Source organism: Tamandua tetradactyla, chromosome 6, assembly GCF_023851605.1.
Source record: "Tamandua tetradactyla isolate mTamTet1 chromosome 6, mTamTet1.pri, whole genome shotgun sequence".
Classification (NCBI taxonomy): domain Eukaryota; kingdom Metazoa; phylum Chordata; class Mammalia; order Pilosa; family Myrmecophagidae; genus Tamandua; species Tamandua tetradactyla.
The window spans coordinates 42,465,584-42,493,537 of NC_135332.1; the positions used below are offsets into that span (position 1 = coordinate 42,465,584).

The 27,954-nt window shown below is 34.7% G+C and overlaps 1 protein-coding gene across 17 annotated transcripts in view; it reads right to left on the minus strand.

The window, feature by feature from the left end:
- Positions 1 to 27,954, minus strand: part of BCAS3 (BCAS3 microtubule associated cell migration factor) — a 726,008-nt gene that overhangs the window by 186,769 nt on the left and 511,285 nt on the right. For 10 of the 17 annotated variants that reach the window (XM_077165012.1, XM_077165013.1, XM_077165015.1 and 7 more), the window contains one exon: positions 25,791 to 25,868. The exons of the other annotated variants lie outside the window; for them this stretch is intronic. In XM_077165012.1, coding sequence (XP_077021127.1) covers positions 25,791 to 25,868 — 78 coding nt within the window. The remainder of the gene's footprint in view (positions 1 to 25,790; positions 25,869 to 27,954) is intronic. 17 annotated transcript variants of the gene reach the window in all.

Below are 27,954 nucleotides of genomic sequence, written 5' to 3' on the forward strand. Positions count from 1 at the left end.
ATAATGTGATTTGAAATCAATTTTTCATCTGCATGTTTCCATATGTTTAATATATTTGAAATTTTCATGTATATACATTACTTCCCCCTCCTTTTAACCCATTAAGCTCAACACCGCTCTGTGAAGTCTACATTAGGGACCTTTCCTTGTTTGGGGTACCTTGCACCATAGTGCACCTCCAATTGCTAATGTTACAGAGAGCATGAAAGGAATTCTCAATAATGATAAAGACTTTTAAAGGCAAATGAAATCTAATAATGATCAAATGAGCCATGATGTTACAGAAACAACTTTGGTGTAAAGACCTAAAATTCACTTGGCTCCTCCTACATGCTTCTGGTCTAGCAGAATATAAACTAGGAACTGTGTGGAAACTCTTTGTGGGGAAATTCCAGAGTGAACACTTGTTAAAAGCAGTACCTTTATACTTAGGTGGTTTTCAAAGATGATTGATGAAATTACATCATAACAAGTGATGCTTTTTGTTGAAGGGCAGAGAGAAAAAGGAGTTTTCAGATCCCAGGCACCAACCAATTAGATCCTTGAAGTTAAAGAACAGCCAGCAGCAATAACAACAAAAAGTTTGCTAGTTTAAGAGTTAGAGGCTGCTTAATAGCAAGAATATAAGGAGAAAGACTGTCTCAGGGAAAAAACATCTCTGAAATCCTGCATTGGTTAATTTTGTATGTAAATATGCGAAAAAGACCCTGAATGGTTCAAACGTATGGAAAAAAAAATCACCTGCATTTGTACACTGGGAGATGGGTGTTAAGGATACGAAATTTTAAAAATCTTAGAAAAAGTTAACATTGCTATATGAACTAGGGAAGGAGGCTAGAAAAAAGACCTGGACAGAAAAAAAATTACTTTAATTATAAACTTAATTATAAAATATAGAGCAGAAAGGAAAAATTCTTCTAAAACTTAGCAAGACTAATTTGGCATGTAACAAAAATAAGGTATCTACTAAGAAGAAAAAAAAAAAGAAAAAAACTTAGCTGCAAATCTTAGGTTAATAGCAAATGACCCCATCTACTTTTAACCTCAAAGATTGACCTTTTGACTCACAGCCAGTGGCCTTGTTCAGAAATATGTTGCCACCAGAGTAAATAAAAAGAGACCATAACGTGCTGAAATTGTTACTGCTAATGACAAGTGACATACACTTTATGCTGCCATTGAGTAAAGTCATCAATAAATAACCTTAAACATATTTGTCAATGTTTTTCTAGAAGCTAGTTTTCTATCTTGTATTTTAAACTCTTGTTATTTATTATTTACTTAATTGCTGGTTAAAATTATTTTTCTCAGTACTACATATTTGAAACGGAAATTTTAAGAAATACAGACAATAAAAGCAAGAGGAAAACCATATGCATAGATATGTTGGTGATTGACACTGCTCAATAATTCATATCCATGCTATTCTCAGGGGCTTGGTCTATAGTAATAGTAAAGGACAAATAGTATGAGAATATTTTCACAGACTAGTAACTGTAGCCTCGAACATGTCAGAGATATAAAGTCCAGAGTTTAAAAAAAAACAAAACTGTAAAAATCTGATGCTTATAATATTTTGAGTGAGTTCCAAAAATTTCTCAGTAAAGGGTCTATCTTGATGCCCTCGGTAACATGTAAAATCTTAGACGTGGTCTATGTTGGTAAGGTGACACTAGAAAAAGAACACATAGAAACCCAAAGTACTTCAATACGCCTGAAACTTTGAACCTCCAATTCATAAATAAGGCAATATTTCTCTGCTGTTTGTCGCTTTCAGTTCCTCTACCTGCCCACCCCCCCCACCCCCAAATGAAGTGTGTACATAGCATACAATATTTCTGGAAGGATAAAGAAACTGATAATATTGGTGGCTTCTAAAGAGAGGAACCAGGTGGCTGGGTGGCAGGGTAGGAGAAAGATTTTTTTACTATATGTAATTTTTTATCTTTTGAATTTTGAACCTATTAGAAATAAAAACAAAATTAAAATAAAGAAAACAAATTGTGAATACATCTATGACTAAATTCAGGAAGCAGGAAAAAAACAATCCTAAAGATGAAAAGATATGAATTACAGAAAGGAACCAGGCTTTGAGTTTAGCAGTATAAATTTGCATGTGTGTACAACTGAAAACAGTGATAAGATAGAGGGATAGATAACACATTTTAATAAAATAAACCTTAATATAGAAGGTTAAAAATTATTTCATAGAATATATATTAATACACACATAAGATAAAATAAGAATAACCAGTAATTTAAAGGAATGGAAAGAGAGGGGGCACTCTTTTTTAAAGTAACTGGCTATTAGATGGAAAAATAAAAATTCCTTTTCACCCTTCATCCTACTTCATGAAATACTATTTAGTAAATGTGCAGATGAAAGCTGCACACCATTGTGAATTGGGTATTTTCTCATATTTTGTACTTTTTATTATTAGAAATTTCTATCTTGAAAATGATATGAAAAATGAAGGTTTTATAACACCAAGTTAAAATCTGTAGTCAAACAAGAGCATATAAATAATCCAAAATTATAAAAAATAAGATAAATTTATGTATACATGTAAAAGATACTCAGTGTCTCTCAATTTCTAATCAAATTTTTATTTTTATAAAATACTTCCTGCTTTAAAGTTGTTCAAGAGTAAAAGATGCTTTGACATGCCTTTAATTGATTCGTTTTACACTCAGAGGGAGGATAACAGTGATTTGTGAAAGCATTTTTTTTTCGGTCTTGCACACATCTCTCATTTGTCCATCTTAATTCAATTAAAGGAAATAAGGACAGTTTGACCGATGAATGAACCATATTTTAACCAAGGACACTTCTATTTAAACTGGAGTGTATCAACCACTGTAATTGTCAGTTAGTTATTTCCGATCTCTAACTTTTGTTTTGAGAGGTCACAGCATGGTCATGGAAGAGAAGAGCATATTAGGATATAGATAAGTACTAAAAGCACTAGTCATTCAGAGAAAGAAAAATTTTAATCAGTACTGTGTTATATGGAGATAACCTAACCCCCCTAGTAGTCTTGGCTGAACTAAAGGCCTATAAATTCCAATAAAATAAATTTTTATTATCTTTAAGACAGAAAAGTAGGCACACATTTTATTATGCTGGGCATATAGATCTTGGTAAAGAGTTTTTGTTATTGTTTTTTAAATTAGCTTTATAGGAATATTAAATGCATTGGTTTTAAGTGTAGAGTTTGGTGAGATTTTTTTTGAATGCATGTAGTATATATCCACTAGCACAATCAAGATATAGAACATTTCCATTCCCCCAAAAAGTTCCCTCATGCCCCTGTGAAGCCAATTTCCACATTTTTGCCAACATTTAGTATTGTCAGTTTCCAATATTTTAGCCATTTTAGAAGTGTATAGTATCATTTCTTTATGACTAATGATAGAACATCTTTTCATGTACTTATTTGTTATTTGTTTAATCTTCTTTGGAGAAATGTTTGTTTTCAAATGGCTATTTTTTTAAGTGAGTTAATTTTTTTATTATTGAGTTATAAGAGTTCTTTATATATTTTCCATATAATTCCATTATGAGATATATGTTTTGCAAATATTTTCTCCACTGTGTGCCCTCCCATTTCATTTCATTAACAGTGATTTTCTCTCTTCTGACTGCTGACGTCACCATTTCTCTTTTTAAAGCCTTCAACTGATTGGATGAAATATCTCTCATTGCTGAAGGCAATCTTCTCAGTTGATTGTAGATGTAATCAGCCATAGATACAATCAACTTACTGATGATTTAAGTCCATGAAATGTCCTCACAGTAATAGTTAGGCCAGTGCTTGCTTGACCAAATGACTGGCCAAGGTGACACTTGAGCCTAACCGTTATGACAACATGTAAAATTTTTATTTAGTCCAATGTCTCAAGAATTTTTAATGGTTCAGAGGTTTAAATCCTATCTAAATTTCTCTGCCTAACTAAAGAATGCAAAAACATTTTCCTATGTCTTCTTCTTGAAACTTTATAGTTTTAGCTCTTAAGTTTAGATTTATGATACAATAAGATTTCATATTTGTATAACTTTACCTGTGATTTCCAGTTTAGATTTATGATACAGTAAGGTTTAATATTAGTATAACTTTATCTGTGATTTCCCAGGATAAATTACTTTTTAATTATTATTTATCTTTGCAAACCATGTAAAAAAATATAACAAACACATGTTTGTGGCATTTTTATATGCCCATTGTGCACTACTAAGCTTGAAATATCATATGAATTAAAATAATCTGTTTATTTTCAACAACAGAGAATGGAAAAAACTTCTAACTAACTTAGAACAAAATGGAGTTGAAAATACGTCTGTCTAAAAACCATACTAAAGACCAAGTTCAGGCCTCTGTTCTTATGAGCTACTGAAAATGAACTTTCTTATAGTGGACAATTAGGGCAGTGACAAGCAAAGTAATACATTTCAAAGTGATGTTTTTCTTTCTAAAAGCAAGAACCAATTTACTTTTAAAATGAAGGAAAGGACCTCCGTTTCACCAGGACAGCTGCATAGGACATTACAGGGTCTGTTCGGCCACAGAATCTTTGGGTAAATAAAAACTGGCAGAGCCATTTTCCTCAAAACTCCAGAAAACAATTAAAGGGTTACAGTAACTGGGTGAGTGCTCAATCAAGAAAAAGTAGCTTTGAAAATTGTAGGAGAAGAAACTTGTGGCACACTTGCCGGGCCCTCCCTCAGATCTTCCCCAGTGTGTTCTGGCTTTACACTGCAACCGCACTTCCAGCGGAAGCAAAATCACCTGTATACACATCCTGGAATACCTATACATTGGAATCAATTTATTGGTTCCTGAATTACTGAACCAGGAAATAAGCAAATTCATAGATTGAGAAACTATAATACAGGTTACCAGGGGTTGGGGCCTGGGTAGGAAATGGCGAGTTAATGCTTAATTGGAACAGACTTTCTCTTTGGTGTGATGGCAAAGTTTTATTAATATATGGGGTGACAGGAGCACAGCACAGTGATAGGAGCATAATATCACTGAATCATACACATGAATATGGTTAAAAGGGGAAATTTTAGGTTGTATATATTGCTAGAATAAAAAATTTAAAAAAAATACAGGACTCTAAAACACAAACAGTGAACCTTACTGTAAAATATGAACTACAGTTAAAAATATAATTAAAATAATATTGTTTCCTAATTATAACATAGGTACTACACTATTACAAAGTGTTAATAATAGGGAAAACTGTATGAGGGGGGTATATGGGAACTTCGTATTTTCTGCAAGGATGTTTTTGTCAATCTACAACTTTTCTAATGAAATTAATTAATAATTAAAAAATGAAGAGGAATCAATGGAAACAATTCTTAAATGACATCCAATATCTGGAAGGAGGAGTAGGAAGACCTTGAAAGAAAGTTCTTCCATTAAGGGAGCATTCGTTAAACAACTTAACCAATATAAACATACACACACACATACACACAGATAGACACACATACACACTCTCCCTTCCCTTTCAAAATGACACCGAAAGTAACAGTGGAAGTTGGTGTTCACCACATAGCCCACAACTTCAAGGCAAGAGAAAGGCCAAGAAAGTTGAACTGAAAGGGGCTCATAGCCACAAGAAGAACATCTTAAAAAACTAAAGGAAAAATCTACTGACACATTCTACAGCATGAATAAACTTCAAAAACATTATGCTAAGAACTCAGACCCCAAAACTACATATTGTGTGATTCCACTTATAAGAAACTTCCAGAAGACACAAATACATAGAATAAGAAAGCTGATCAGTGTGACTGCTTAGGGCTGGGGGTGAATGAAGGGATTCACTGTTAACGAGCGTAAGGGAATTTGTTGAGGTGACAGAAGTGTTCTAAAACTCAATTGTGGTGATGACTGAAATAACTGCTTCTTTTCTATACTGAGTATGTGGTGTTCATAAAAATAGAAAACAGTTTCATTTTCGGGAAAAAAAGAGGAAGAATCCAGTTAATTGAGTATTAGTCATTTTTCTCTTAATAATGTCCTACGTCATAGCTCACAGTTCATATCACCATTTTTCCCTTCACCTTCCCAACTATGCCCTGAAACCTTTTCCAAAGTTTATGACTCTTTCTTCTCTCACAAAGGAACACGAATTTGCAGATTTTTTTTTCAAAGGAGAAAGAAATGACTTCAGACCATCATAAGGAAATGATTGGAACGTACAGATTTTAGACTATGTTAGTACACAAAAGATTATTTCTGGGTATACTGATCCATAAATGGTTGAGCAAAAGTGCAAAGAAGATATCATCTAAACAAAAATGAGTAGCTTCTCATTTCTCTCAATGACTTTCAGAAGTACCACATAGCAACTCCATACTGTTCAGAATCCTTCCTTTCACTATTACCAGTGGTCCTGCTTATTTCTAGGCCTTACCAGATAATCATGGGTTCAGGCCAGGCCAGACAGTCACTAGTCATTACAGTTAATTAAGTATTTTTACCAAATTGCCATTAACTTTTAGGATCTAGTCCAGCTGCTTAGATGCAGTGATAGAAGATAAAACTCTGTCTTTATGGAGTTTATATTATGTTCTATGGCCTCTACATGGTCATCTCACTGCAAATGCTGCATGGCTAAGATAACTTCACTCCATGTGGAAAGCACAAAGCCTACTGCAGACAACGCCATATGGGATCAGTGAGGCCTGCCTTCTGCCTTCTTCACAGATACTCAGAATGAGACCAATGTCCTCTGATCAAGGTAGCAAGCTTCAGCCAATACTTGCAATCAACCATGCTCAAACTGTTTGGTTCATGAGATCCTCCTAGTTGTTCCCTTTTATTTGTAGGGCAGACCAGTTCTTCAAGTGACCTGACAATCAATTCTGGAATACCTTGGGGGTAGGTAACAACTTTCACTGTTTTTATGATATTTCCCTTTAGTTTAGGTCAAAATTATTATTTTTTTTAGTAATAATTTCTGAGTACTTTATTAAAAAAATTTTTTTTTGGCTTTTAAAAAGGGGAATTTATTACGTTCCAAGTCCAGATTAAGGCATCCAAGGAAAGATATCTTGGTTCAAGAAGGCCGAAAATGTTTGGGATTTCTCTCTCAGCTGAAAAGGCACATGGCAACATCTGCTAGCTTTCTCTACAGGCTTCTTCAATGGCTTCCCTGGGGCTCTGTCCATTTTGGTGGCTCTGGAAGTTCTGATGGCTCTAAAGCTTTTTTAAAAATGGTTCCCTCTTAAAGGGTTCTAGTAAGCACCTTGAATGGGTATAGGCACATTTCCATGGAAACCATATAATCAAGAGTTACCAGCCACAATTGGGTGGATCATATCTCCATAGAAACAATAAAAAAGATTCTACCCAGCAATATTGAAGGAGAATTAAAGGACATGGCTTTTCTGGGGTACATAATGGCTTCAAACCAGCACATTCCACCCTTTGGACCCCCAAAAGACAAGTTCTTTCCAAATGCAATACATTCATTCTATAACAATATCAGAAAGCCTTAAGCCAATTCAGTAACAACACTAATACAGTGCAAAGTCAGAAACAGTACAAAATCTCATCAAAGTTAGCTACAGGCATAGTCTGTCCTAAGGAAAAATTCTTCTCTGGCTCTTGACCTGTAAAACTCAGAACAAGTTATCTGCTGCCAATATACAAAGGAGGGATAGTCATAGAATATATATTGCTATTTCTATAGGGAGGAATTGGAAGGAACACAGGGGTCAGGGGACCCACACAGTTCCTAAAACCTGCAGGGAAAATTCCATTAGATTTCAAAATCTGAGACTCATTTATCCTCAGGGATTTGAAAAGAAGCAGTACAACCCTTTTCAAGGGCCTATGCAGTAGCTCGGCTCTCTCCAAATGCAACCATGGAGGACATTGGGGAGGCCATATTTTTTCTCAGCTCTACCCTCTCCAAGCACCAGGGCTGCATCCAGGCTCTCTGCTATTACCAGGGCACATGCTCAACCCCTCCAGAACAATGGGGTGACAGCCTGGTTCTTCTCGATCCTCAAGGAATGTGCTCTACCCTCTCCAAGGCCAGGGGCAGCACAGTTCTTCCTGAGCAGCAAGGTGGAAGGCCCACCCTCTGCCTTTGAGGCAAACTCACCCTCTCCAAGTGCTATCCACTTTTCCTGGCAAGGAGGTTTCTTGACTTCATTCCTTAGCCTCCATAGTTCTGCTTCTGAAGTTATTTTTCCTCCAATCTGTCCCTTTTCTATCCCTTTTGTCCAGACTGTCAGTGGCTCTGTTTATACAGATCCCACAACACTCTTGTTGGTTTTCTATGCAATATATTGGGATCATGCCCATCAGACAAAAGAATTTTCCACAAATATTTCCTGGATAACTCCATCTCCAATCCTGGCTTTTAAAAAAAATGGCTGACTAGTTCCATGATTGGTTAAATTCTCACGTGGGGCACTGCTCTCTGGGTGGTGGAAATTTCCAGAAAATTTCTGGAAGTCCAGAATTTTCGGGATCATAAGTTTCTGTTTTCTTTGTACTCAATTTTCAGTTCTCAACTTAACTCTTTCCTGTCACAGTTCACTATGAGCTGCAAGAAGAAACCAGGCCACACTTTCCACGTTTATTTGGAAGTCTCTTCTGCTAAATATCCAAGTGTGTGGCTTTTAAAACCTGTTTTTCCTTCTAAAACCAATGGTCAATTTTGCTAGATTCTTTGCCATTTTAAAACAAGGGTCACCTTCCTTCCAGTTTACAATAACATATGCATCATTTCTAAGTAAGGCCTTATCAGATGTATGTTTAGAGTCCACATTTCTACCAACAGTCTCTTCAAAGTATTCTAGGCCTTCTCTATCAAGCACCTCACAACTTTTCCAAAATCTTCCCCTTCTCCACTTAAAAAACCATCCCAACATATTTGGTATTTGCAAACAGCATCCCCACATCTCTGGTACTAAAATCTGTTTTAGTTAGTAAACTGCCAGAGTGCGATACACCAGAACTGGAATGGCTTTTTAAAAAGGGCATTTATTAAGTTGTAAGTATACAGTCCTAAGACCATAAAAATGTCCAAATTAAGGAATCCAGGTAAAGATGTCTTGGTTCAAGAAGGCTGATGATGTTTGGGATTCCACTCTCAGTGGAAAGGCACATGGTGACATTTGCTAGCTTTCTCTACAGGATTCTTCAATGGCTTCCCTGGGGCTCTGTCCTTTCTGGTGGCTCTATCAGTTCTTTATTTTTAAAATTTTAATGCAATTTTATCGATATATATTATATATTCACATACCATGTAATTATCCAAAGTGTACAATCAACGGTTCACAGTATCGTTATATAGTTGTGAATTTATCATCACAATCAATTCTTTTTTTTTCTTTTTTGTGAAAAATAACATATACAAAAAAGCAATAAATTTCAAAGCACACTGCAACAATTAGTTGTAGAATAGATTTCAGAGTTTTGTATGGGTTACAATTCCACAATTCCAAGTTTTTACTACTAGCTGCTCTGAGACACTGGAGTCTAAAAGAAATATCAACATAATGATTCAGCAATCATTTTCATTTGTTAAACCTGACCTTCGCTGTATAACTCTATAATCTCCTTTGATCCTTCTTTTACTCCTTAGGGTTACTCAGGCTGTGCACATTCTAAATTTTTCGTGTTGGAAGGGGCTATCGATAATATGGCATAAGGGGGTAGAAGTAGTTGATGTTCTGGAGAGGCTGGCCCCTCTGTATTTCAGGACTTATCTGGTCTAGGGATGCATCTGGAGGTTGTAGGCTTGTGGAAAATAATCCTAGTGCATGGAGTCTTTTTAGAATCTCTTATAATGCCCTAGGTTTAGGGTTAGCAGGAATGATTTTGGTTGGAGTTTGGCAAGTTATGATAGGTAGCAATGTCTAACTGAAACTTCTGTTTAACCTCCAGAGTAGCCTCTCAACTCTGTGTGAGCTCTCTCAGCCACTCATACCTTACTTGTTAGTTTAAGTCAAAATTTAAACCACAATATTTCTAGCTAGGCACTCCCAATTTAAAAGTATACCAGCTCGGTATTTATTTATTTATTACAGCTTGTTGGCTGAATAATACAATCTCTTATCTGTGGCTATAATCTTTTTCTCTCTTGGTTTAATGTCCAAGATTTTTTAATGAAATAATATATCATCTTCTTAGATTCCTCATTAGAAAGAGAAATGCGAATATTGGAAAGCTCTTGAGATTAATATAAAAATGTACAAGGGCTTCTCTGAGCTTTTCATCAGTCCTTCAAAACAATTCTTCTGCATTAATGACTTCATGATTGGCGAAAGAGTGGGCACTCTGGTCTCAGACTCTAGAATACTGTCAATACTGAGGACTAATTACATAGCAACTCTGTGTGAGAATGTGTCTCTGAAAAAAATCCTAGATGGTTATAGCTTACAGACATATCTTTATGAAAAATCATGGCTCTCCATGATATATAACTCAATATCCTGCTGAAAGGATCCCAAGCAAGTCTTTCTAGATGATGTCACTAGGCTTGGAACAAATTGATTGCAAAGAAAGGTGAGTGTCATTTCACCTGTGATTATCCAGTAAGGACAGACATCCTCCTCCTGCCCTTTGGAGCTCATATAGTTAATCTGATGTTAATGGCCACCCGCAGGAGACAGATCCAGTTTTTCTGCTTTCTTTCTGGTGGAATGATTTCTCTAAAGCTAATGTAGGGAAAAGTGCCACTAATACTATGATAAAGCCCCTGTACTGCTTGAAAGGGTTAAGAGGTAATCAACTTTACAGATTAAGGTTTACTAAAGCTACAAGAGGAGGGCAGCTCACGTTGTTCATTAACTCTTCTAGCATTGAGCCTCTTCCTCTGCCTTCATGTCACAAAACACAAAGGTGTTTTCATCAATGGACCTCAAAGGCTAGCCTGCTTTGACTTTAAGCTTCCAAAAATAGCATCTCTACTTGGGACTGTCTTTGGTGTCCACCACAGGCAACAGTTTCTGTTTTTCAACTTAATGTTATAATTATTGATTCAAGTCCACAGACAATGAAATTTTTCTATCCACACACTGAGATCTGTAATATTGCAGGCATTACCTTCTAGATATTAAAAATGAAGACAGCTTTTTTTTCTGTGAAAATAGGAGTTTCAAACAATAGGAAAGGGCAATGAAAAACAAGTTTGATTATAATTCAATAGCTGTTTATAGCAGCATCTTCTCTAGTAATCTACCCAGCCAGGGATTTACTATGGATTTATTTATTTATTCATTTATTGGCATAAAATATACTAATATTCGACTGACTAGTCCAATTTACGTAGGCCTCAGTCATTTGGTGCATTAAACCCAGTAACTCTATATCCCTCACTAGAATCGCTGAACTTGAGCCAAGGAAAAAGACAATTTTTTTGGAATTCCACAACTATAGCACTTCAGGAATAAGCTGATATTCATTACTTTGCAAACCCCCAGCACCTTCATGTTAGGTATTTAAGCTTCATACATTATTTCCATTTTTTGGTATTTTACCCAGGTTGTTAAATTTAAGGGTAGTAATTTAGAGGAGTAGTTATTAACTAAAAACTGCCTAGCTATTTTATACAAACCTTGCTACTTGTTTTTTTATTTTAAGCCATGAAAATTTCCCACCTCTATTTGATAAATTATTTTCTCTCACACTCACAACTAACTTAATTATGTAAATTACCCAGATACATAAAAACAATTCACAATTATAACATTGTTAAATGATTTAGATAACAATGACTACTGCTTCCTAATCATAATTTCAGACAGATAAATTCATACTTTATTGATAGCTGGAACAGAAAGCCCTAATCACTGAACGCCAGCACAGTCTGGTTTCTGTAGGGTAATGACCCATCTCTATATTCATAACAATCTCATTCATCATCATTTACATTAAAAAAAAAGAACTCTAGTCAAGCTAATGGAGGATATGTGTGAAAAGTGATTGGATGGATAAAACTCTGTATGCAGCTGGAAGGTCCTAATTGATTATCATGTGCTGCAACTAAGCCTTCTGCCTAGTACATCAGATCTTAATCTAACTGCATTTCAATTGATTTTCAATGATAGCCTTCATTCTTATGTCTAAGACTTAAAGTACTAAGCTAATAAAAGGATAAAATACCTTGTAATACAGATTTCAAAATATAATGTCCAAGAGGACTTTCATGGAATAAGATGGCAGGTTTAGTATAGCTCACCACACCTAAATTTTAATCTGTGAATTTAGGAGATAATTTAAAAAGAAATGTTTAGGATTGCGTCTGCATTTGATGAATCCAAAAGAAACTGTTAAACCCAAACATTCAAAGATAAGGAATATTTCTACTCATGCCTTGCTTGAATCAAAAGTGAACAAGTAGAGTTGCATGTCTATGACGAGGGAGAAAGGACTAAAGGAACAAAAATCAAGAGAATAAATATTAAATTGTTCAATGGCTTTTCTTACAAAATGACTGGCTTGATAGATTACATATTCAACAAGTATCTAATGTTCATTTTATGAGAAGTAGAACTGTAGGAATAAAGACTATCCATTTAGTACCTGTTACTGTGTTTTTATGTGATATACCCATTCTATTGGTTTAGTCCCAAATAAAAATGCTCTGGATTTGGAATTCTTATTAAACAGTGATGGGTTTAGAAACAAGTCAAGTAGAAAGGCTTGACAATGTTTAACTTCTAGTTAAAAAAATCTACTGGATTAATTGTTATATGCAACTGAGAATCTTCTTTTTTTCAATCTACTTATTTTTTAAAAAATTTTTACTAATAAAACCAATCAACACACAATACAAACATTCTTAATGTATGAACATTCCATACTTGGTGTGCAATCAAGGGCTCACAATATCATCACATAGTTGTATATTCATCACAATGATCATTTCTCAGAACATTAACATCACTCCAGAAAAAGAAAGAAAAAGAAAAAAGAAAAAACTCATACATACCATACCCCTTACCCCTCCCTCTCACTGACCACTAGTATTTCCCTCTACCCAATTTATTTTAACTTTTGTTCCCCCTATTATTTATTTATTATTAATCCATGTTTTTTATTCATCTGTCCATACCACAGATAAAAGGAGCATCAGCATAAGGTTTTCACAATCACACATTTTGTGTAAAAGCTATATTATTATACAATCATCTTCAAGAAACATGGCTACAGGAACACAGCTCTACAGTTTCAGGCACTTCCTTCTAGTCTCTCTAAAATACCTTAAACTAAAAAGGGGTAATCTATATAATGCATAAGAATGACCTCCAGGAAAACCTCTCAATTCCATTTGAAATCTCTCAGCCACTGATACTTTATTTTGTCTCATTTCTCTCATCCCCCTTTCAGTTTAGAAGGTTTTCTCAATCCCTTGATGCTGAGTCCCAGCTCATTCTAGGATTTCTACACCCCTGGGAGTCATGTCCCACATAGAGAGGGGAAGGGCAGTGAGTCTGCTTGCCTTGTTGGCTGAGAGGCCACATCTGAGCAACAAAAGAGGTTCTCTAGGGGTGACTCTTAAGCCTAATTTTAAGTAGGCTTAGCCTATCTTTTGTGGGGATAAGTTTCATATGAACAAACCCCAAGATTGAGGGTTCAGCCTATTTATTTTGTTGTCCTCACTGCTTGCGAAGATATCAGGAATTCTACAAATGGGGAAGTTGAATTTTCCCTCTTTCTCACCATTTCCCCAAGGGGACTTTGCAAATACTTTTTTATTCACTGGGATTTATCGGGGCATCACTCAGGACAAACCTACAAAATCTCATGCCCTAGTCAAGGTTCCATGTACTTATGGTGTTTCACTAAACTGTCCATACAAGTTACATTAGGAGATGCAGTAGTCAAAACATAAATTTTGTACCAAATAAACATTTTTTGCTTTAATCTCACACATAAGTTAAAGTTTTAAAATACGAATTATCATCTGTTTTCAACACCTTGCAATACTGACATTCCTTTGTTCTTCCTCATGCAAAAACATTTTTTAAATTTGTACATTTAGTCACTAAATTGTACACTCTAGGCATTCCTAGATTATGCCATCTCAGTCTTTATCATCTATCTTTCTTTCTGATTTCATTTGTGCCCCCAGACCTCCTCCCTCTATCATTCCCACATTCAGCATACTAACATTATTGTATTACAGTTAGGTAGTACTGTGCTATTCAATTATAAATTTTTACAATCAGGCCTGTTGTGCAATCTGTATCCCTTCAGCTCCAATTGCCCAATATCTACCCTATTTCTATCTCCTGATGGTCTCTGTTTTTAACTGAAATTCTCCAAGTTCATTAATTAATTTTACTGAAAATCTTAAAACAGCACTGCTGAACATATTTTAAAATGAGGGTGTAACCACTATTCTTGAGAATTTATTAACAGCTTCATGAGGTTTAAGTGAGATACAATAAACTGTAGATATTTAAAGTATAAAATTTTATAAGTTCTGACATATGAAACCATCGCTAAAATTAAGATAATGAACATATCAATCATTCCCAAAGGTTTCCTAAGACCCTTTTATAATTCATCTCTCTCTTTACCCTACCTCCATATTTAGGAAACCACTTATGTGTTTTCTATCATCATGGATTAGTTGGCATTTTCTAAAATTTTATAAAACAAAACCATACAGTATGTGTTGTTTTGGTCTGGCTCCTTTTACTCTAATTATTTCGAGCTACATCAATGTTATTGTATTTATTAAAAGTTTATTCCTTTTTATCATTGAGTAGTATTTCCTTGTAGAGATAAATCAAAATTTGTTCATCCATTTACCTGTTAATGGATATTTGGATTGTTTCTAGTTCTTGGTTACTACAAATAAAACTGCTACTGAACATTCATATGTAAGTTTTTATATGGACACATGCTTTCTTTTCTCTTGGTTTAACGCTGTGCTGGTGCAAAACTGGCATGTACTCCAGAAAAGCCATGTTCTTTAATCCTCATTCAATATTGCTGGATGGGATCTTTTATTTTTTCTTTAATATTTTTTATTGACAAATCTTCACACACATACAGTCCACACATGGTGTACAATCAATAGCTCACAATATCATCACTTAGTTGTGTATTCATCACCATGATAATTTTTAGAACATTTGCATTGCTCCAGAAAAAGAAATTTAAAAAAAGAAAAACTCATACACCCCCCTACCCCTTACCCCTCCCTTTCATTGGCCACTAGTATTTCCAACTACCCAACCTATTTTACCCTTTGTCCCTCCTATTATTTAATTATTTTTGTATCTATATTTTTTTACTCATCTGTCCATACCCTGGATAAAAGGACCATCCAAGTTTTCACAATCACACAGTCACCCTGTAAAAGTTGTATCTTTTTACAACTGTCTTCAAGAATCAAGGCTCTTGGAACACAGCTCAACTGTTTCAGGTACTTCCCTCCAGCCACTCCAATACACCATAAACTAAAAAGGGATATCTATATAATACATAAGAATAACCTCCAGGATAACCCCTTGACTGTGAAATCTCTCAGCCACTAAAACTTCATTTTGTCTTCTTTTTCTCTTCTCCCTTTTGGTCAAGAAGGCTTTCTCAGTCCCTTGATATCGGGTCCTGGGGCTCATCTCGGAATTTCTGTCCCACATTGCTAGGGAGATTTACATCCCTGGGAATCACATCCCATATCGGGTGAGGGCAATGAGTTCACCTGCAGAGTTGGCTTAGAGAGAGAGGCCACATCTGAATCACAAAAGAGGTCCTCTGGGGGGTAATTCTTAGGTATAATTTTAAGTAGGCTTAGCCTATCCTTTGCAGGAATAAGTTTCATAGGGATAAACTCCAAGATCAAGGGCTCGAAGTATTGATTTGATTGTCCCCACTGCTTGTGAGAATATCAGAAATTCTCCAAATGGGAAGTTGAATATTTCCTCCTTTGTCCCCCGTTCCCCAAGGGGACTTTGTAAATACTTCTCTATTCACTGCCCAAATTATTCAGGGATATATCAGGGCATCACACTAACCCGGACAAACCAACAAATTCTCAAGTCCTTTTCAAGATTGCAACTAAACTGACCATACAAGTTAAATTAGGTAATGTACTACACAAAATATAAATTTTTTTTTTACCAACTAAACATTTCTCCTTTGGTCTTACACAGAAGTTGAAGTTTTAAAATATGGACCTATATCATCCTTTACCCTGCATTCTATTCAGAAGATCTTTAATATCTGTTTAATAAATGAAAAAGTATAATGAGTTTCTGATTTTGTGTTTAGTTATGAAGGTTGGTGCTGAGAATTTCTAAAGTACCTCAAGGACTCCTTAAACAAAAGGATTCTATCTCATAACAGAGTTTCATGTGCAAAACAGAGTTATTACATTTCTGTATAAAGGACTGGACACAATGTTACCTTCATTCTAGATTTCTTAAAAATTTGTTACACTTAAAATAATTCACCATTTAGCTTCAAGTGAAATAAAGCTATTAAAAAGTAGGCTTGTAAGTGAAACAGTTTACAGTACTATCTAAAAATAAGAATAAAACAGGTATCACAAGTGCTGAAAAAAACTATTTCTTGATTGTAAAGTTTTGAAAATTAGCCTGAAATAGAGGCCAACTTTTCATAATGTATTAACTGAAAGCACATGGGAATCCCTATTTATTGGCTCTCAAAAGAGACGATTTTGGATGATGAGTTAAGAACTGGCCCCTGCCTAATCTTCCTATGACCCAGAGAGTATTTGTCCACATATATACCTTGAGAGGTGAGATTTTTCCTTCTGTGGGCTAGATGGCTAGAAGTCAGCTTACCCTATTTTGGATCTTTCAGCATCAACTCCTACGTTATGATAGGACTGGATACATAAATCACTCCAAAACAGCACTATATTGAAATTATAATACAAAGTATAGGCAGCTATATTTACAATAACTCTAATCTCTCAGGAGAAGTTAATGAACCGAGGCTGACCTTGATCACTGGCTCAGATCCTGAAGCACAGGTCAGTACCTCCTCCCCCACATTTGCCAGCCTTTGCTACAATAGTAATCAATTTGCTCTCTTGATCTCTCAAGCATTTCATACATTTTCTGATCTATCATTAAGCCTCAAACTTGTGGCCTAATTAAATTACTGAGGAAAGACACTTTGGAATGCTAGACTTTGGCAAGAGAAAAAAATCAGAGGTAAATATTTGAATAAGGAAGGTGAGAAAATCATGACCTAATCTCCACGCAGATTCAAAGATACTGTTCAAAAGAAATTAATTTTATTTGATTTCATTTTTTACACAAAATTATATCAACCCATTTTGCCATATAGTAACTACATATCAAAAATACTACAATTAGAAGGAAGAAACAGGAAAAACTCAAGGAACAAACCAGCTCCACATGATAGGTGTAAATACCTATGGAGTTGGTGTTAAGTCATTGAAAAGTTATAGAAGAGAAACTGTGGAGGAACAGAGATGAGCCTAGAGTTAGAGAAATGAAAAGAGAGAAAGACAGAGAGATATAGATTAGAAAAAAGAAAGTTCGAGCCTGACTCAACAAATAAAACGAGATTATATTGAATTTTTCTAAACTTTTTTTATTGTACAGTATAACATATATACAAAGCAAAGAAATAAAAAAGCAATAGTTGTCAAAGCACTCTTAAACAAGTAGTTACAGGACAGATCCCAGAGTCTGTCATGGAAGCTTATGTTGAATTTTGGCAATGGGCATACAATCAGGTTGTTTTCACTCATTGATAAAAACCAGCAGGGAAATCAAATTATTTCTGTGATCAAGAGGCACCATACCAAAAATGGCTCAGTATATGAGACACCAAAGAAGAGGGAAAGTAAAGCAAATTATGCTTTAGCAGCAAGGCAAGATCCCATGTAGAAGAGCCTAAGATGGTGAGAAATAGGCATGGGGAACAGAGATGATGAGAAAGAAGAAAGGAAAATAGGGACTAATCATGAAAGCATAAAAAACAAAGTAAATCGCAGCACTTCCCCTTGCATAGAAAGTACTTCTATATACAGCCACCTGTTCAAATAGGTCCATGCCCTACAAGGAGCCCCAATTCCCTCTAAACAGAATTTCCCCACAACTCCCTCTCCCTCCAAGCCTTTGGGCTCCCATAGCACTATATTTATGTAAAGCTCTTCTGCAGCATTTAAGTTTACCTTGTAGTCTAGTTAGCTGCACAAAATGTCTATTCCATTACAATTTTACAGTACTGTACCTAGAACCTTATGCCCAGGGCATGGCAAAGGTTCAACAAATAACTACTAGATCATGTCAAAGACTCAATAGTCCTGACAGTGAGATTTATTTCTCTCTTAAAAATCCAAGTGTCTATAGGTCAGGGAGATAGTGCAGTTCAGACAAGAGACTGACAGTCAAAATAATTTAAATTCTAGATCTGATAATATTTAACTTAACGCATGTATATTAATCTTTCTAAATTTTATTTTCTTTTGCAGTGGCAGGGCAAGATAAGGACTCTATCAGTGTCACAATTCTAAGACTATGATTTTCCCTTCTCTAAAAGAAAAGGATATACTATCTTTTCCATTAACTTTGCAATTAATCATATAGTGCCTAGTGGTATTTCTTCAACTTGTAAGTAATTCAAATGTATTCATGTCTCACTTTTTTCAACTAAAGCTCCTTGAAAGAAACAATGTTTTCTCATGTCCCACATTATAAAGAGCACAGTAAGCATTATTATTTGCCTATTTCACAAAAGGAATGGATTCTTTAAGAAAATGCTTATAGGGCTGTCAGCTAGTCTTGATACCGACTATCTTTTAACTAAAAGTAGTTGGGAGGTAAGACTGTGACAAAGCTATCAGTTATATAAGCTACTCTATAGAATAAAAATATACCATGAGGGAATTCAAAGCTTCTGCTTGTTTATGAGCTACTAAAGGAGCTCCCAGGAAAAGGTTTGTTTTCCAAGGATGGAAAAGAGTCCTAAACTAGCAATAACAAACTTCTTACTCAGCAAAAAGTTGAAGTAGCAATTAGCTACCTTTGCTATGATTGCTACTTTCATAAAGAATAATGAAGTGTCACATGGTGGGAAAACAGTATTTAGATTTAAAGAATTTTTGTGTGACTCCCAGCTTTATACTTAGTATCTAGGCTGAAATTATTTATAACATCTTTTAGCCTATTTACTCATTCATAAAGTTAAAAAAAATAAAAGCCTACCTCTGAGTTCTTTCAAGGATCAATTTAGATAATGTAAGTGAAGAGTTCTCTATATATTATAACATGATAGAATATTTTTTTAGATATGATGCAAATGCCTTCAGAGCACATGACACTATTTAAAGTATGTGTGGCCAAGTTAAATATTGGTAGGCACTAAAAATTAGTTATTTTTTTTGGACAGGATTAAGCTTCATGTGTGAGTTTATCACAACCCCATTGGATCCCAGGGTTCCCTTTGAGAGTGAAGCCTCCAAATAAAGTGATCTGGGTCCTACCAGGGTTTCCTTTGAAACCAGATAACTGAAGAAATTATAAGGTGAGGAAAATCAGTGAGGATCAAATAGGTAGAAACTGCCTTTGTGTGCATTCTCCCGGGCAGACCTGCTCAGCCGTCTGCTTCTTTGGTAGCAGGTTCATGGAACACCAACTAGGGATCACCACCTTCACTCCTAATCTCCAGGGTAGGGTGTGTTTGATTCAGCTTTCCCATAACAGACTAGGAAAGCACTCTAACCAGGAAGGAGCATGCTGGAGTTAACAGAATCATTCTTATTAATGAAGAGTTATCATACCTTTCATTTACAGATACTAACTTACAAGGGACTAGAAATTGTGAAAATGCTTAATACAAAACCAGTAATTAAACATAATTAATATATAATTATTGATTTGAAAGACAGTTGAATTTATCTTGCCACTGTTTCAGAATCACTATACACATACTCCTTGGTATTTTTATTGCTTCCTATTAAGGGTTTTATAAATTTCTCAAGATCTTTGTTTCAAAAAAAAAAAAGTAAAGGCATTATCATTGATTTCAATGCATAGCAATGAAATATTTGGTTTATTTGAGTTTTTCATTTGTTTAACTCCTGGATAAATGTAATATTACTACTTCTTAACCCTTATTTCAGAAAGGACTCTGGAATGAAACCTATAGTCTAAACTAAAGAATCTGGGCAGTTCCGCATTAGAACAACATACTGTAGATATACCTTCAAATCTAAGACATCTTAGTCATTCAAATGTTAATAGAAACTATCTCATCTTGATAGCTGAGAAGAGCTGATCCCCTAAATTTGGGTGTCCAAAAACGTCTTGTTGAATAATATATATCATGTATGCTGCAGTGCTTACACTCATATAACGGGAACAATATCTACTCTGGTAAATCCATTTCAGGTACTAGATCACACTACAAGTGCTCAACAAAAAATTGCTGAATGAATTAATAGAATGTTGCCCTAATCTTTCCCAAAGTAAGACTAAACATATAGAATTATACATGAAACCTAAATAAGATATGTATTTATGTATCTATGTGCATAATTTTTCTAACTTATTTAAAGTTGACTAGATATGTTAGGAAAAAATTCTAATACCACGTTAGTCCTCTTGAATGCCCAAAATAACAAGAAAAGGCAGGAACATTAAGAATGTAAATAATATCCCTTCTTTCTCATATTCCATCAGGAGTAGTAGTTCCTCAGGTTCCAGCCTCAGCTAGAGATGTAACTCCTCCCTAAGGAGTGAACTAGGACATGCAATCAGTTTCAGAAAGAGAAATATATCCCTGAAATGGCTTACTTATTATTTTTGTTTTAAACAACAAAAAGCTGAAAACTGCAAAATACATCAGAGAAGTCTGCTAAAATAAATGCAGAGTCCAAAAAAATCAGTGACCCATACCAATAAGGTTTATTACTGGGATCATCTTGGTCTCACTTGCTGTTGTATAACAGACTGTAGCAAGGGAAAAGGTGGTAGGAAATTCTCTTGAGACATATCTGTCCTTTTACTACAGTCATAATATGAGAAAACCCCCTTTCTGTACAGACAGATATATAAGTCACAAATAATTTGTCGTCAGGAGCACTTTTGTAATTCTATTTGCAAGCTCTCTTTCTTGTATGAAATGATTCTTTACCTACCCCCTATCTCACAAAGAACCAGAAACTTGATGGGGCTTCCCCATCTTATGTGTACACTCTTATAAAACAGCAACTCCTCACACATTATAATCATTGCTTATATACTTATCCATGATATTTTCCAATAAGAGATCTTCACTTTATAATTTAAAAAAAAATGGTGCAGGAGCAGATTATATACATTTCATCTGGGGTAGTGAGACCCTCCACATAAAGACCAAACTTTATATTCTATCAATCAAATCTATAAGCATTTAAATGTAAATTAGCTCTACATTTATCTGGCTATTAAAAGTAAATTTAGGATTTCTTAGTATAAGGAAACCAATTTTAGTTATGGCATTAAATGTGTGTTTTTTTTCTCTGATAGAGTACTATAATTGAATTCTGTGCATCATAGCAAATCCAATGCTGCACACCTTTGCCCAGCAAGCAAGTTTGTGAAGACCAGAGAAGCCAGTACGGATACTTCTTCAGCACAAGCTACTAGTTAAATATCAGCTGAGAATAATGTATTCAACCAACCAGACAGCAACACAGGTACCATGAAACTGGATTTGCAGAGGCAGGGGGTGGGTTTGTTAGGTATGTCAGTTCACCCAGCTATGAAACACTCTTGCCCTCAGCTGACATTGCCTATTTTCCAGATGGCATGATCAACCATTACTAGATTGTTTAAAATAAAGACATCATCTATCTTTTCCATAAAGAAATGTGTGCACTGAGATGCAAAATGAAAGAAAAAGACACAATATAATCAAATACTGCTTAAACCTATAGGCACACTTTGTGTCAGTGTCCCTGTCTTATAAAGATTAAATTGAAAAATACTGTGTTCTGTGATAATGAAATAAGGACAACTGTTTTAAATAAAATGCAACAAGTAGATTTTGTAACATGACCAAAATTCATCCCAGGATTTTTCTAAATTCCAAATGTAGCTAGAATTCCTCTTTAATAATATTCAATATGAACTGTTTAACACTTTTCTTTTTATGTATTTCCTGAAATTATACATGTATAACAAAACTTGGCAGCCAAACCAAAATGTTTCATATTGCCCTTAAATTGCAACCTTCGCTGCTGAAATTCAGTATACTAAAAATGAAATAACTTTTCCCATTTTAATGTGGTTATAAGCTTCCTGCTAGGCAGCAACCTAATTGAGACTTTTGATGTTAGCTTTTTAAAGACATGCTATCGTTCATCATCTGTTGAGTATTTTAACTCTAGAGCTCTTATAGTCTTACCAAAGTTGACAGAGAGAAGGGGCAGGGGGAGAAAGCAGGCTACTTTATCAAAGTCAATGGAAATACAAGGTATTAATTATGTTAAATGAAGAAATATGGACATTTGGTTATTTTTGTGGGTCAGAAATATTTTAAACTGTCCCTGCAAGCCAGCTGCCTCTCCCTGTCCTTCATGCATTTATATCAGCTGCAGGAATACATCAAATCTCCAAAAAGTGAGGAAAGCAGCCACCAATAGGGATGCCCACCCCCACCCCAAAACAAGATCACAGTTTTAACTACAGCAATCATGGTTTTATCCACCACAATCACTGATAAGGCCATGTCCTTTTTAATATTTTGTAGGCAGAGATGTTAGAAACCCTCAGCCTATGGCAATAAGATAAAAAGCCTAAGTAAATGGAAAAGAAAACTTTCGTGATATTTAGGAACAAATTAAAAAATGGTGTATACAATTGCTCCCAGTTAAAGTAGATTTGGATCTCACAGATGCAGCTAACTTCTAAGTTCTACAAACTCTGCCAAGCACACTGTGTAGTGGCACAGTTAAAGGGAGGGGAGAGGTTGTCTTCTGCAACGCCCAAACAAGTTTTATTAAGGAAATGTCTGGAAAGCCTTTATATTAACAGTCATGTTAGAGGTCAATAACAATTCTTTAACTTTGATATATTCCCTAAATGACCAATGTAGGAACTTCTACGAGGTCACCTAGAAAAATCTTTTAAAAATCTACAAAGACTATTTTTATACAATTTTCCTGATCAAGGAATCTGATAAGAAGTCAGGCCATACTATAGGTTGCAAGAATTTGCAAAAAACAAAAATCAACACCCTGCTATAGACCATAAAAAGCAACTTTTCAGTAAATACTTCCTTGCACTTAACTTATATATATGAATGTGGCAGCATATAAAGATTTTGGAGGCATGTATTTATAGATGGTTTTATTTACAAAATATATTTTTATTTAAATAAAAGAATTCTCAAAGGAATTTAACTTGTAGGTGCTAATTTAAAGAAACAAATCCTTTCTGTATAATATGCTGGCAAACAACTTATGTGTTTTAAGAGTGGGCTCTGTGAATTCTTATGGCAGATTTTTAAAAATAGGAATTAATCAGAATGAGACACAAATAATTCAGGTTTGTTATAAACATTATATAACTTTGCAGAAGAGAGGACCATGTTTTAGCTAACAGAAAAACTTAAAATGCAAAAAAACCAAACCCACAAGACAAAGACAACAGTCTTTCCTCTCCTAGCCTCTGAAAACAAGCAGAATGAAACCAAGAGCCGTTACGCTACTGTTGAATCATTCCAATCTTGCTCAAATGTTTTAGCTTCACTATTATTCTCCCTATCTCTTCAAGCAGGTTAAAAATGCACATGAATTCTGTGCAGAGATACACACACTACCGAGGTGCCCGTATTTCTGCAATCTGACAGAATAAAAATCCACACATCATGGATCAGGTTTACAAACTGGTTTTAGTCAGGAATAAAAGAATTCAGAAACACATTCACCTGTGGCCACCTAAAAATTTTCTTTCTTATTTCACATACTACTTATTGGAATAAAACCTGAGTGACAAGAAATTTTGCTTTTGTGATAGTTATTGTTAGAGGTAACATACACCATGACAAGGCATTTAATTAAAACTATATCAAAGGAAACCTTTCCAGCTAATCTCTGGTATACGTTTTCTAATATTAACCAAGAGCAACATTCAATTTTGAAAAAAGCAGAGGTAAACATATTGATTTTCTGTTATTATGTGTAATTCTTATTGAGTAATTAAAAGCATAAAAACATTCCTAACTGAGAGAATGAAGAATATAACTTTTTAGGCTTTAAAGAAGAAAAATTGTGATCACATATGGATTCGTAAGTTTGTGCTTTAGGAGAAAAATTATGGCTGCATAGATCTTGATTTGTTGATGTTAAATTGTGTTAAGAAAATGTGCAAGTTGATATAATTCCTCTTCATATACATGTAAGAAAATAAGAACTATTTTTGACAGTAAAATACATGAATTTTATATCAAATCTTATATCAAATTTCTGATATAAAATTCTTTTAGCATATTTGTTATTTGCTTCTTTTTGTTTCAGTTAGAATTTTGTAACTATGTAAGACCTTCATCTTAAACAAATATGGTTAGACTAGTTCGGCTTTTCCACTGATATCTAAAAAGAATTCCTTTATTAGAGCTTCCTTACTGCCTCATGTACTAGCCCTTACTCCCTCTGAACAAATCTCAGCATCAGTCAACTGGCTATTTGTGCAACTTGCATTTTATTAAGATATGAGTGTTTTAAAGAAATTATTTAAAAGTCTGGGAGAAGACATTTGATTCAATGTTAACACAATCTGCATAATCTCAACTGAAGATTCACTACCAAATTTCAACAATTATAATAGTGACATGAATTTGGTAAAATACTTTTGAAAAAGCAACCAGCCATGTAAGTCTAAATTGGTTTTAAAAATGACTCGGAGATTTAGTTCAACTATATTAAAGTGACCGATTTTGGACTAAAACAAAAAACAAGTATTAATCACAAAAAGTCAGGCACATGTTCTATCACTCTTTCTAAAAAATGACTGAAACAGTTGTAAAAACTTGGGGAAAACGTGGCATAAAGGTACAGGTACTAAAGTTACAAGATATATGATGGGTCATTTAAAGGATAAGAAATCATCTCACAGACATGTGAAGGATAAGCAAGTAAATCCTTCCATGAATACAGAAAAATATCCGAGTAAAAACAAAATATCCTTGTTTGAATAAAAATCTAGGTGGTTGAAATTGACTAGCATTTTACAGTATTAATGCTAATGGTTCAAAATAGTTTTGTTTGCATGCTTAACAGCTGCCATAAGCTGTATGCAAGGAGAGGCAGACGGAAAATTAAAGTCATAAATGGAAAGCAATGGAGATAGAAGAAATATCAAATCAGCCAAAAATACACAATAGCAGTTTCCAATGATGGGTCAGGAAATAAGGTAGTTAGAGAAAAGTTGCAGCCTAAAGAGAAAACACTTTTAGGAAACAGCAAAATTAAAACAGAAGTAGATATGTAAAATAGATGAATGAAGACAAGGTCTTCCTGCACCAAGGGAGTTGTTTAGGAGAAACAGTGTCCGTTTGTGGCCAGCGATAATACTTTCCATTCAATAGAGTTTGCAGCTTGCTGATTCATATGATTGCAGGCTGGCGCCCTGCTGGCGAGCCTCTCCACTGAAATTAAATCCACTCTCTTCAGTTATAAATTATAATGCTCTATAAACAACACTCCCACTGGGAATGGAGAGAGAGAGAGAGAGAAAGAAAGAAGAGTGGAAAAGAGAGGGAGAGAAAAACACAGGGAGAGAGAGCATTTCTGAATAGTTCACTCACTGTTTAATGTTCTGCTCTTCTGCAACAAACAAGGAGAGTAAGTCTTCCACAGATAGCACTCCTGCTGTAATTCATACACTGGTGGAGAGCCGAGAAGGAAAAGTGGGATAGTAATGTGAGTCTAAGAGGAAAAGCACTTAGAAATCAATGAGTATGCAAGATGAAAAGATAAAACGATTCTATATGTGGATTTAAAAATATATTACTGAAAAAAAAATACATTAATGAATATATATATCTCTTTGGAGTCCCAAGGGAGAACCAAAATAAAATAAAATTCTTGAATTCTATTTAGATAAATTAGATCTACACATTGTGCATCTTTTGATAACCAAATCAATAAAATACATTCCAGCAAGATGTGGCAGAAAAGGTAGATTCACATAGGAAAGCAAAGTTAAAATTATTCATTCCAAAACAACCACAGACCAGGCATCCGGAATAAAGAGAAAGTTCAAAGAGTAAATCACCCAGACTCTCAGAGATTATCCACATTTTATGCTTTTTAAAAATATCATTTCAGAATGCAATACTAAATTATAGTAGCGTGACATGCTAATTATTTAATGTTATAAAATTTATCTTTTAAAAAAGGTAGTTCCAAAAAGGGAAAAAAATCACAAATATCAATTTTATCAACTAAAATGGATAAATTGTGAAAGAGCCTATCATTGTGTTTGTTTGCATGCAATGATTTCAGAGCATATTCCAAATTTCTTCTCTGTGTGAATCTTTTTTAGGGTAGAAACAATTGTTATTATATGTGCCAATTAGTATTCCAAGGAGTCACTTTTGCAGCTTACTCATCAACTACAAAAGGACACTGTTCTGTATGAAAAAACACCTTTGAAATTTCTTACCAAATGCTGAACCAGAACATAAAAAAAAAAAAAGGGAGACAGGAGTTGGAGTAGAGTAAAAGAGAGGGTGGTAAGGGGGCTGGAGAGAAGCAAGCCTATCCTAATCTAGGTTTGAATGTGATTTAGGAAGGCAGCAACCTACAAAACCAAAGATGCATTTCAGGTGAGAAAACGCTAAGAAAACAGAATCCTCCATAAACCACATACATTTCTGTATCTCATTTTGGCAGACCAGATGCTGATCTAATAATTCCCACCCCATCCCACTCACAAAGTAACAAGATAAAATAAAACTCGTTTTCTTCTCAAGTCATAGAATGAAAAGGGGAAAGGAAAGGTGACCAAGATTCCAGTCTTAGATTTGAAACAATTTTACCAGGCTAAATTCCAAACTCTGAAAAATAAGACTTTAAAATTGAAATGTTGACTCAAATCTTAACCAGAGAATTAGGTTTAGTAACAACTCAGATTTTACTCTCTGTCTCTCTTAAACGTGTCTGGCTGTCTGTCTATGCTTTTGGTTGTGGTGCATACCAAGTAAGTTATCTGCTGATAGGTGAATCTCAGCAAATGCTTTTCTTCCTTTGAATGCCTGGTAAGCTTGTGGGGAAAAGTCATTTAAGTCACTTAAAACAATCCCATGAAAAGTGAAACTCAATTCTGAAGTAAGAGTATAACTTAGAGCCTAAAAATAAATTAAATAAAAGAACATTAAAAGATAAATGGAGCAGGATGCTCTCTGGCTGAGGTAATGTGAGTGGAGAGGGAAGAAGGAGGGTTACGTTAATAAATGATTAAAAGGCTTTAACAAGGACCTATCAGGTTGACTAGGAAAGCATTCTTCTCCTTGGCTCCTCCTCGAGACCACCTTTTTTACATTTGTTCTCAATGCTGATGAATATGGTTTTCATTTGCTGATTTCCATAATGCCATATGTGATCTGCCAGTCTGACATAATGAAGCTAGAAAGAGCTGAAGTCATTTGAACATTCTCGCTTGCATGACTGTCGCCAGTTCACCAAATGCCTGTTATCTGAAAGCGAGTACTTTTCTCTTGCTTATTGAGAAATATCAGAGGGGTCTGACCATAGAAAAATGTAAAAATTCAGACTTAGGTGGCAAATTAAAATAGATTCAAGTTAAAAATTACACATTTTCTGCAACTTTTTATTTTTTGCCATCACTCTAACCTACAATTTAAACTTGATTAAATAGAGAAAAAAAACAAGATTTAAGCACAAATTATTCATTTCTGAACACAAATGTTGACGTCTGTTGATAAAGCAATAAATTACAAAGAATAA